The 13333-nt window shown below is 41.5% G+C and overlaps 1 protein-coding gene across 2 annotated transcripts in view; it reads left to right on the forward strand.

Annotated features, from left to right (window-relative positions):
- Positions 1-13333, forward strand: part of LOC128697558 (transient-receptor-potential-like protein) — a 622300-nt gene that overhangs the window by 555753 nt on the left and 53214 nt on the right. For both annotated transcript variants that reach the window (XM_053789343.2, XM_053789342.2), the window contains one exon: positions 11852-11958. In XM_053789343.2, coding sequence (XP_053645318.1) covers positions 11852-11958 — 107 coding nt within the window. The remainder of the gene's footprint in view (positions 1-11851; positions 11959-13333) is intronic.

Consider the following 13333-nt stretch of genomic DNA (forward strand, 5'->3'; position numbering starts at 1 on the left):
TAGACTCGTGCTGGCCGTTGTTTAAGAAAACGCTGCTTTTTATCCAGTCAAACATTCTTCGTGTGATTATCGTCTTCGTTAACTTACATGGAATAAATGCCGGTTATGTAGATAAATGGCTCAATGAACCGACAAGCTGATAAATTAGACACATGTACAACTCTGGAGTATCATTACTGAAGAGTTTGAGGTAATCAGTCCCCAGGGACTGATTACCTCAAACTCCTTCTGATCTTCACCATTCTTTGTATAGGACTGATGAAGCCACTGCGTGGCGAAACGTTTCCTCAGTAAAGATACCCAAGCGTAGCACATGGGTCTAATTTATCAAATGCCGGTTATGCTGGCCTGTACTTTCAAGTTTCTGTGTGCGCGTATGTTGGAGGATGGGGAAAGAGGCAAAAAGTTAAATGTGGACGAGCATAAACGACGTAATGCATAAACCTCTAAACACTTCATTCTAACACTCCGTAATCCCTCCTTTTCGAAGCATTTTCACAAGTGTCATCCAGGTTTACAGCCAGTGTTAAAATCAGGCAGTGTAAGGAGGGAGAGGCAGCCTAGTGCAGTACACCAGTGGACTCCAACTATACCTACCACCATTCTTTGTGGAGTAATGACCAGCGTCATGTCTAGGACCCAGTTAACACACATTGAATCATCCTCCAGAAGTCTACGACCTCAACACATACCATCTAAATGCCTTGTTTTTCTTTAATATATATTTTTTTTAAATTAGCATAAGATTTGCAAGTGAATGTATTAGTGTTGTGACGTGCTGTGACGATGATTATATATATATATATATATATATATATATATATATATATATATATATATATATATATATATATATATATATATATATATATATATATATATATATATATGCAAAACAACCACTCTGAAAAAATAGAGAAATTCCAAGCGCTTTCGTGACTACTCACGAAAGCGCTTGGAATTTCTCTATTCTTTCAGAGTGGTTGTTTTGCATATTCTGAAATCACCTGTTTACTGTGATCTTATTGCATATATATATATATATATATATATATATATATATATATATATATATATATATATATATATATATATATATATATATATTACACACACACGCATTTGTTAGTAGTCTTGTCTAGAGTGAATGATTGCAAATGTCGTGTACACATTTTTTTCATAATTGTTCTCTATATATACTTCTGTGAGTTGTACATACTGTAGTGAAATCTTATCAGTAATCTGTGATACAAAGTGATCTTTATTTTATCAGTGCCAGTTGGGCTTAGATAGAATGTTAATTTTTACTCAATAATACACATTTTCATGACAGGAAAAAATTAACCTATATTTTAAACTATATTTAATAGGCTATATTGTTAAGAAATGAAACAAACTAGATATAACAATAATTCATATTAAGCGCTAATTCCACGTAGGTCATTCAGCACGAGACATGGTGAAGGTTTGATCCTCCGTCTGCTGAGCGCCAGACAGATAAACCATCTAGATCTACACATTAATAAATCAAACTAGCTGACTAACCTGCCAGCTATGGTAACAAAAGAATCCACATACGGAAGTGCGAACCTTGTAACAATAACACTTAACCACATCCGTGGAAGGGGACAAACAAGGATGTCAAAAGACTGGAAACTAGCAAAGAATATTCCAACATTCCCAGAAAGGAGGAGGTGGGACCTGAGCCTTCAACAACTCTCAGCTTATTTGCTTACCATTGATTTTCGGGTAAACAAATCGAGATGGTTATTTAGGAAAAGACTAACTCTTCTGGAAGATAATTTTGTTACCCAAAACTAAAGGTTTTGTGGCAAAAGATTCAACGAAACTGACTGGAATATCTTAGTTATATGAATATAAAACTGAAAGAAAAATAGTGCTGAAGAAGTGTCTGAGTGGACGGATGAAGTGAGTGGTTCTGAGTGGAGAAGTGTCTGAGTGGACGGACGAAGTGAGTGGTTCTGAGTGGAGAAGTGTCTGAGTGGACGGATGAAGTGAGTGGTTCTGAGTGGAGAAGTGTCTGAGTGGACGGATGAAGTGAGTGGTTCTGAGTGGAGAAGTGTCTGAGTGGACGGATGAAGTGAGTGGTTCTGAGTGGAGAAGTGTCTGAGTAGAGGAACACAGAGGTACTGAACAGAGAAATGTCTGGGTGGAGGAACACAGTTAGTGGTACTGAACAGAGAAGTGTCTGGGTGGAGGAACACAGAGGTACTGAACAGAGAAGTGTCTGGGTGGAGGAACACAGAGGTACTGAACAGAGAAGTGTCTGAGTGGAGGAACACAGAGGTACTGAACAGAGAAGTGTCTGGGTGGAGGAACACAGAGGTACTGAACAGAGAAGTGTCTGGGTGGAGGAACACAGAGGTACTGAACAGAGAAGTGTCTGAGTGGAGGAACACAGAGGTACTGAACAGAGAAGTGTCTGGGTGGAGGAACACAGAGGTACTGAACAGAGAAGTGTCTGGGTGGAGGAACACAGAGGTACTGAACAGAGAAGTGTCTGAGTGGAGGAACACAGAGGTACTGAACAGAGAAGTGTCTGGGTGGAGGAACACAGAGGTACTGAACAGAGAAGTGTCTGGGTGGAGGAACACAGAGGTACTGAACAGAGAAGTGTCTGGGTGGAGGAACACAGTGGTACTGAACAGAGAAGTGTCTGGGTGGAGGAACACAGTGGTACTGAACAGAGAAGTGTCTGAGTGGAGGAACACAGAGGTACTGAACAGAGAAGTGTCTGAGTGGAAGAACACAGTTAGTGGTACTGAACAGAGAAGTGTCTGAGTGGAAGAACACAGTTAGTGGTACTGAACAGAGAAGTGTCTGAGTGGAAGAACACAGTTAGTGGTACTGAACAGAGAAGTGTCTGGGTGGAGGAACACAGAGGTACTGAACAGAGAAGTGTCTGGGTGGAGGAACACAGAGGTACTGAACAGAGAAGTGTCTGAGTGGAGGAACACAGAGGTACTGAACAGAGAAGTGTCTGGGTGGAGGAACACAGTTAGTGGTACTGAACAGAGAAGTGTCTGGGTGGAGGAACACAGTTAGTGGTACTGAACAGAGAAGTGTCTGGGTGGAGGAACACAGTGGTACTGAACAGAGAAGTGTCTGAGTGGAAGAACACAGTTAGTGGTGCTGAACAGAGAAGTGTCTGAGTGGAAGAACACAGTTAGTGGTGCTGAACAGAGAAGTGTCTGGGTGGAGGAATGCGAAGCACAACTTACTCAATAATCGATCTTTGACCCAATTCTTTTCAATATTTACATTATAACAATAGAATAAAACACTCAAAAATTAACTGAATAAGACACGTGCATCAGCTGGGGATTTTTATTGTTGAAACCTTTCACTTGATCGGCAGGCGAAAGGTTTCGACAAATTTTACATAAATCATCTTGAAGCAATAACTAAAAATAACAAATTTAATAGATGACACGAAACCGAGCAAAACAATAAACTGCAATACTGCTATCGTGAGTGACTGCAGGTGTATTGCGAGAGGCTTGAAACGGTCGGTGCTGCAACTGTAAACACGGAAGAGGTTTTAATGCGAACAGATAAAAAAATGCATTTTGGTTATAACAGGCGAAACTTACTAAGCCCCCCCCCCTCTCTCTCTCTCTCTCTCTCTGTTTGTTTCTCTCTCTCCTCTTGAGGCTGCATTTCTTCACCCAGTGCTGCTGATGTTTACTTCTCTTCGTGCGTCTGGTCAGTCTCTTTCCTCCTCCACCACTGGCTTCCACGAACACTCCATCACTTCAACACTGCCTCCCTCCAACATTGTTTCCCTCCAACACTGCCTCCTTCCAACACTGTTTCTTTCCAACACTGCCTCCCTCCAACATTGTTTTCCTCCAACACTGCCTCCTTCCAACACTGTTTCCCTCCAACACTGCCTCCACCCTGCATTGCATCCTTCCAATATTGCCTCCCTCCACCACTGCTTCTCTTCAACACTGCCGTCCTCCAGCACCTGCCCCCAACACTGCCTGCCTCCAGCATTTGCCCCCAACACTGCCTCCCTCCAGCATTTGCCCCCAACACTGCCTCCCTCCAGCAATTCCCCTAACACTGCCTCCCTCCAGCACTTCCCCCAACACTGCCTCCCTCCAGCATTTGCCCCCAACACTGCCTCCCTCCAGCACTTCCCCCAACACTGCCTCCCTCCAGCACTTCCCCTAACACTGCCTCCATCCAGCAATTCCCCCAACACTGCCTCCCTCCAGCACTTCCCCCAACGCTGTCTCCCTCCAACACTGCCCATTTGTGGGATGAAATTTGCTGCTACATCACAACAAATGATAACAAGAGTATTCAAGGATCACCATAGTGCTTAAGTTGTCCGATATTATGTATCACACAGAAGCGTTAGACCTGCAGGAGTCGTACAGCGCCTGGGCAATGAGAGGTAATCAGGTTTAATCTAACTAACCTTACCTAACCTAACCTGCCTATGTTTCCCTGTCACATTCCATCACGCAGGAAGGACTACGATAAGTCGCGAAAGTTGTTGTATTACAGTAGACAGGACAAGTGCCTCCCTACACGGCTCTTTATCATACAGATGACTCGTTGTGATACAAAGTTGCTGCAAAACCCTATATGAAAAATTCACAGAGAATTTGCTCAGTAAAAATTGTCCAAATGTTTTATCCATAGTCAAAGGTTACCAAAAATTCAAGCCCGATACATCATCATCATCTTACTTCTAGGTAAGACACATATGCAACAGTTAGGTATCTTTATTTCGAAACGTTTCGCCTACACAGTAGGCTGAAACAATATTGTTTCAGTCAACGGAACAATGCTCTTCTCCAGACTGAGGGACTGACCACCTCAAAACTTTAAGGGTGATGGACTGATTACATCGTCTTCAAGTATCTTCTGCTTCTATCAACTTTTCTGTACTCGACTGAAGTAGCCTACTGTGTAGGCGAAACGTTTCGAAATAAAGATACCTAACTGTTGCATATGTGTCTTACCTAACAATCTGTCGGTATTTTATACCATTTTAATGTTCATCTTACTTCTAATCCAAATATTAACAGGGAAACGCTAAACCCGGAAGGGTCATACAGTAACGATCACACAGTTCTTAGGAAATGGAAAGTAATCAGGTTTGATCGAAGGGAAGGGAAGGTCCAGTTCCTTAGATCAAGAATTTTTCACCATTATCAAATCCATCTTCCTTGAAGGGGCGTCTTCTGTAAATAAAACTAAATCACAGAAATAGATCATTTGGACCAGAGTGTCTCTAGTATATCTGATATATTAAATATGCTTCAGTGTATTGTTCATGTCAATGAGATGACTAATTGTGTAACTACGTCATTATTTCTACAACTTGCTCTGTCAACACAACTTCCAGGTACAGACCCAGGACACAACTTCCAGGTACAGTCTCTGGAGACAACTTCCAGTTACAGACCCAGGACACAACTTCCAGGTACAGTCTCTGGAGACAACTTCCAGGTACAGACCCAGGACACAACTTCCAGGTACAGTCCCTGGATACAACTTCCAGTTACAGACCCAGGACACAACTTCCAGGTACAGTCCCTGGATACAACTTCCAGTTACAGACCCAGGACACAACTTCCAGGTACAGTCCCTGGATACAACTTCCAGTTACAGACCCAGGACACAACTTCCAGGTACAGTCCCTGGACACAACTTCCAGGTAGTCCCTGGACACAACTTCCAGTTACAGACCCAGGACACAACTTCCAGGTACAGTCTCTGGACACAACTTCCAGTTACAGACCCAGGACACAACTTCCAGGTACAGTCCCTGGACACAACTTCCAGTTACAGACCCAGGACACAACTTCCAGGTACAGTCTCTGGACACAACTTCCAGTTACAGACCCAGGACACAACTTCCAGGTACAGTCCCTGGACACAACTTCCAGGTAGTCCCTGGACACAACTTCCAGGTACAGTCCCTGGACACAATTTCCAGTTACAGACCCAGGACACAACTTCCAGTTACAGACCCAGGACACAACTTCCAGGTACAGTCCCTGGACACAACTTCCAGGTACAGTCCCTGGACACATCTTCGAATACAGTCCCTGGACACAACTTCCAGGTACAGTCCCTGGACACAACTTCGAATACAGTCCCTGTACACAACTTCGAGGTACAGTTCCTGGACACATTACCTCATTTTATGTCACAATTATTTTTCACTGGTTTATTTTGTGACTGAATGTATTCTCGAAAACAGTTTATCGATACCGTAGTTGTCATAGTTCATGGAATGTTGGGCGGAAGTAACAGCTCACAGAATGGATATGGAGTGCTTACTTCCCACACGATGGATATGGAGTGCTTACTTCCCACACGATGGATATGGAGTGCTTACTTCCCACACGATGGATATGGAGTACTTACTTCCCACACGATGGATATGAAGTACTTACTTCCCACACGATGGATATGAAGTGGTTACTTCCCACACGATGGATATGGAGTGCTTACTTCCCACACGATGGATATGGAGTACTTACTTCCCACACGATGGATATGAAGTGGTTACTTCCCACACGATGGATATGGAGTGCTTACTTCCCACACGATGGATATGGAGTGCTTACTTCCCACACGATGGATATGGAGTACTTACTTCCCACACGATGGATATGGAGTGCTTACTTCCCACACGATGGATATGGAGTGCTTACTTCCCACACGATGGATATGGAGTGCTTACTTCCCACACGATGGATATGGAGTGCTTACTTCCCAGAAGATGGATATGGAGTGCTTACTTCCCAGAAGATGGATATGGAGTGCTTACTTCCCAGAAGATGGATATGGAGTGCTTACTTCCCACACGATGGATATGGAGTGCTTACTTCCCACACGATGGATATGGAGTGCTTACTTCCCAGAAGATGGATATGGAGTGCTTACTTTCCACACGATGGATATGGAGTGCTTATTTCCCAGAAGATGGATATGGAGTGCTTACTTCCCAGAAGATGGATATGGAGTGCTTACTTCCCACACGATGGATATGGAGTGCTTACTTCCCACACGATGGATATGGAGTGCTTACTTCCCACACGATGGATATGGAGTGCTTACTTCCCACACGATGGATATGGAGTGCTTACTTCCCACACGATGGATATGGAGTGCTTACTTCCCACACGATGGATATAGAGTGCTTACTTCCCAGAAGATGGATATGGAGTGCTTACTTCCCACAGGATGGATATAGAGTGCTTACATCCCACACGATGGATATGGAGTGCTTACTTCCCACACGACTGATATGGAGTGCTTACTTCCCACACGATGTATATGGAGTGCTTACTTCCCAGAAGATGGAAATGGAGTGATTACTTCCCACAGGATGGATATGGAGTGCTTAATTCCCACAGGATGGATATGGAGTGCTTACTTCCCAGAAGATGGATATGGAGTGCTTACTTCCCACAGGATGTGTGAGGTGACAATCGTCCACAATATGGATATGGAGTGACCACTGCCCACGGTATAGGTTGGTAAGGTTATCATCGCTCTCTGGCAGGACCCACTTTTCAATTGTAGGTTTGTGATATTTGCCTTTAAATAGTCTGGTGGAAGAGTGCCTAAAGTTATTCAATGGATGGTAACATCTTGTTTCCGGGGATCTGGAGGAACTACACACAAGCTGCCAGGTTTGGACGATGCCTACACAAAGGTTGCCAGGTTTAGAGGATGCCTACACACAGGTTGCCAGGTTTGAAAGATGCCTACACACAGGTTACCAGGTTTTGAGGATGCCTACACACAGGTTACCAGGTTTTGAGGATGCCTACACACAGGTTGCCAGGTTTGAAAGATGCCTACACACAGGTTGCCAGGTTTGAAAGATGCCTACACACAGGTTACCAGGTTTTGAGGATGCCTACACACAGGTTGCCAGGTTTAGAAGATCCCTATACACAGGTTGCCAGGTTTGGAAGATGCCTACACACAAGCTGTCAGGTTTGGAAGATGCCTACACACAGGTTGCCAAGTTCAAAGGATACCTACACAGAGGTTGCCAGCTTTGGAGGATACCTACCTGTAGGTTGCCAAGTTTAGAGGAAATCTACACACTGGTTGCCATCCATAGTGTGAGTTATGGGAGAGCTTCATCGTGTGTACGTAACGGTACGCCATATCACGCAAACTACGAGCTCACGCAATCGAAGCAGCAGTTAGAGGATACCTTTAGCGTGATTGCTCGACACATCTGCTAGATTGTGAAGCGAAATTTGGTAATCCTGGCGAGTGGTCTTGCCCACACGCCTACTCCCTACGGGTCTTGCACACCTCCCTTTTTTTTTTTTACCGGGGCGTGGCTGTAGAGAACAAGTTACCCCCCCCCCCCAAGTATCTCAGATAGAGTCTAGGCATTATAACACATTAATAATAATAATAATAATAATAATAATAATAATAATAATAATAATTTTATTTCTACAAGTACATGTACAAGGTATACAGACCATAGCTGACATCAATGACATACTACTATACAGAAAGCCGATTGTTATGCAGAGCATTTCGGGAAAATTAGATCAGTCTTGTCCCAGGATGCGACCCACACTAGTCGACTAACACCCAAGTATCCATTTTGCTGATGAGGAACATAGACAACCGGTGTAAGGAAACACGCCCAATGTTTCTACCTTCGCCGGGAATCGAACCCGGACCCTCGCCGTGTGAAGACAAGAGCTTTAGCCACCAGGCCATTGGGATTTAGAGTACATAAATAAGGACATGCGGCTTCCCAATAAAAGCGGATTTTAGTCTGAAGCATTAAGAGTTGGATGAATGATATTCTGATCTGGACATTAATCCCTCGATTCCTTCCTAGCACAGTGTTGTAAGTACAAAAATCGTGTCCACCAACGGGTGAAATGCAAGGCTTCACCGCGTGTGTTATGCGACTCACAATTAAACACCTCACACTCCTGTAGGTGGGTAGTCCAGTATCAGAACTACGGTAGTAAGGAAAGTGACGGTTTCCAGCTCTGGTACCCTGCTGTATGGAGTGACCTCCAAGCTCCGTGCACGCGTCACTTAGCTACGTGATTTTTTCGAAGCCCGTGAGGTCACTTTATTTGTAACAATAACTTAGACACAGGTGCAACACTTGAGTATATTGTGGAAACGTTTCGCCACACAGTGGCTTCATCAGTCCTATACAATGAATAATGATGACGACCTTAGTTGAGGTAATCAGTCCCTAAATCTTCATAAGATTGATGGACTGATTACATCGACTCCAGGCTGAGGGACTGATTTATCTCCAAACTTCTTCTGATCTTAACCATTCATCTTTATACTGGACTGATGAAGCCACTGTGTGGAGAAACGTTTCCACAATACAGACACCCAAGTGTTACACATGTGTCTAGTTCATCAACTTGTCAGTTCTCTGAACCATTTATCTACACACCTGTAATAATGTTGCTAGAATTACAGACAAATGTTAAGTAAAAGGATACATGTGCAACTAATGTGACATTTTATTGTGGCAACATTTCGCTCTCCAGGAGCTTGACAAAGCTCTTGGAGAGCGAAACGTTGCCACAATAAAATGCCGCACTAATTGCACAAGTGTCCTTTTATCCATTTGTTCTTTCAACATCGAAAACAAGTGAGAAGAAATGTTTTGACCCGACAATCGAAATCAACATCAAGACTAGAGCTGAGGAAGCTATGATACCATTCTATGTGAGTTTTAAAAATAGGTTAGATAAATGCATGAGTGGGTGTGAGTTGGACCTGACTAGCTTGTGTTACTAGGTCAGATGTCGTGCTCATTCCTTAAGTGAATGTGATCTGATCTGAATAGGTTAAGCCGGTAGGAGAATCGGACCTGCCTGGCATGGGCCAGTAGACCTGCTGCAGTGTTCCTTTTTTCTTATGTTCTTATGTGTGTTCTGCAGCTGCCTCCAGGTCATAAAATGAATATTTACCATACATAAAGTACCGCAAATATATTACAGAAATATACAGAACAACCACCGTGAAAAGAATAGTGAACTTCCATGTGCTTTCGTGATTTCTCACATTATCAAGGAACTGTGATAATGTGAAGAATCCCGAAAGGGCTTGGAAGTAAAGAACATAACATAAGTTCACTATACTTTTCACAGTTGTTGTTCTGCGTACTGCGTTATCAATTGTTGTTAGGTAAGACACATATGCAACAGTTAGGTATCTTTATTTCGAAACGTTTCGCCTACACAGTAGGCTTCTTCAGTCGAGTACAGAAAAGTTGATAGAAGCGGAAGAGACTTGAAGACGATGTAATCAGTCCATCACCCTTGAAGTTTTGAGGAGGTCAGTCCCTCAGTCTGGAGAAGAGTATTGTTCCATAGTCTGAAACAATATGGAGTTGAAGTGATAGGATGGAGCCTTATACAGCGCCAGGAGGTGAGACGTAGGTCACTAGTAGAGGTAAGAACGTAGACGTTGGGAGGTCAGGTCCCTCTTGTTTACTGTGATCTTATTGTATTATAGAAACATACATACCCAGGAAAAAACTATGTATATAAAGTTTACGTGCATTGGATAGCTTTTTTTTAGTCCCTATTAATGCATTTTGTGTCATCTAAAAACTAAAAAAAAAAAAAATTCGTAGCACAGATCTCTAAATAACACTGTTGTATATAATTAATTATCAAATAAACTAGTTTTTAATAACTTTGTAAATATGTCGTAAATCAGTTTTGTGTGTTCTTAGTTTTGTTTAGTTAAACTGTTTATCAGACATAGTTACATTATAATGGTTTTTTAAATATGGGAATGTTGTCTACCTTTAAAATATTCTTTAGATTAATGTATTACTTCTCTGCCAAAAATTATAAATAATAATAATACTCATAATAATAATAATCATAATAATAATAATAATAATAATAATAATAATAGATAAGCTTTGAATATAGGCAATAATTGATTAAATAATTTCATTATTTTTGTTAATATATATATATATATATATATATATATATATATATATATATATATATATATATATATATATATATATATATATATATATATATATATATATATATATATATTTATATATATATATATATATATATATATATATATATATATATATATATATATATATATATATATATATATATATACTACACCTGAGATTGCGAAACGTCTCCTAAGATCTTGACGCTTCCTTCAAGAAATTATTAAGTACACGTCTAAAGGTCATAGTTTATCTTAGAGAGACTGTTTATTCCTGTTAAGATTCACACTAACTGTGTTTGGCAACATAATCTGTCTCAACACTACTAATGTGCGTCTAAATGCCTTCACTATTTTTTTAAAGGATTGTGCATATCCGTTAACGGAGTCGAAAACCATCAAGAACATGTGTAGATACCACAGCCTCCACTCGGAGGAATTGTATCCCTCTGAGAATGGGATCGGAAACCATTACAATTTGGATCTATAATACAATGCGATTAAATAGTTTGACAATGAGATACTTGTGCAAACTTTGGGAACCTTTATTGAGGAATCGTTTCGCCAGCCAGTGGCGTCTTCAGTTCTCTGTACTGGACTGATGAAGCCACTGGATGGCGAAACGTTTCTTCAATAAAGATTCCCAAAATGTTACACTTGCACTTATCAGTTTTCTAAACTATTTACATCACAGTTTTACACTATAAAAACAGCATAATTATAGACAGGTAATTACTACCAATCACTAGGTCTAAGCTTTATCACTCTTTAATACGAATAAGTAAACAATAAACAATATTTGGCTATGTCTTTAATGCAGTTTTAATTGAACTTGTCGGCACTGCAGGTGATGCTCTGTTATATGCCATCACTGAGGGAGTCTACAAGATCGTGGAGATGCTCATCAATCACCCCAGCATCACTCCAGAGATGTTGGCCAATGACTGGGTCAAGGTCAGTATACGAGACATATCTCTCACGTAACTACACTGCTGTATGGTAGACCATTATTTTTTATTAATTTTTAAGGCTACACAGTTTCAGCTTCAGAGACCCTACTTGTCACATTGCTCCATTCATCGACAATTTAAATATTAAACAGATAATTTCTTATATCCCATCGTCAATTTACCAACTAAAGGGGTGGAAAGCATACCATCAGAGTTCGCGATGTGACCCTGAATTGTCTTAAGGGGAGCTATACGTCAGCTGAAGGTCTCTCTGGGTACTCCAGAATAAATCAACTATAAGATGCTATTCCTACCTGCCCAATGCATAAAATTTCTGCCTCCCTTTCTTTATTAACATTTATCAGCGCCTCAAAATATTTTCTTCTTCCCAGTAAATCACCTTCTCATCTGACATCTTCCCTCTTGTTTTTAACTGCCAATTCCATTTGCTCCCACACTCTATTTTGTGTCTATACTCTGAGGTCACATCTGTAAACCTTAGCTCGGTGTGACCTAGAGGTCAATAGTTGTATGTAGGTCATGTTGAGATCACAAAACATTAAGCATTTCCTTTGAATTTAGATTTTGCCACCGAAGTGGCTAGTTTATTGTGCACCTCATATCCATCCTGTGGATGGTAGTGGCTAGTTTATTGTGTACCTCATATCCATCCTGTGGATGGTAGTGGCTAGTTTATTGTGTACCTCATATCCATCCTGTGGATGGTAGTGGCTAGTTTATTGTGTACCTCATATCCATCCTGTGGATGGTAGTAGCTAGTTTATTGTGCACCTCATATCCATCCTGTGGATGGTAGTAGCTAGTTTATTGTGCACCTCATATCCATCCTGTGGATGGTAGTAGCTAGTTTATTGTGCACCTCATATCCATCCTGTGGATGGTAGTAGCTAGTTTATTGTGCACTAGTGGATGGTATGGCTAGTTTATTGTGCACCTCATATCCATCCTATGGATGGTAGTGGCTAGTTTATTGTGCACCTCATATCCATCCTATGGATGGTAGTGGCTAGTTTATTGTGCACCTCATATCCATCCTATGGATGGTAGTGGCTAGTTTATTGTGTACCTCATATCCATCCTATGGATGGTAGTGGCTAGTTTATTGTGCAACTCATATCCATCCTTTGGATGGTAGTGGCTAGTTTATTGTGTACCTCATATCCATCCTGTGGATGGTAGTGGCTAGTTTATTGTGCACCTCATATCCATCCTATGGATGGTAGTGGCTAGTTTATTGTGCACCTCATATCCATCCTATGGATGGTAGTGGCTAGTTTATTGTGCACCTCATATCCATCCTATGGATGGTAGTGGCTAGTTTATTGTGCACCTCATATCCATCCTGTGGATGGTAGTGG

The sequence above is a fragment of the Cherax quadricarinatus genome, chromosome 44 (genome assembly GCF_038502225.1).
Source record: "Cherax quadricarinatus isolate ZL_2023a chromosome 44, ASM3850222v1, whole genome shotgun sequence".
NCBI lineage: Eukaryota > Metazoa > Arthropoda > Malacostraca > Decapoda > Parastacidae > Cherax > Cherax quadricarinatus.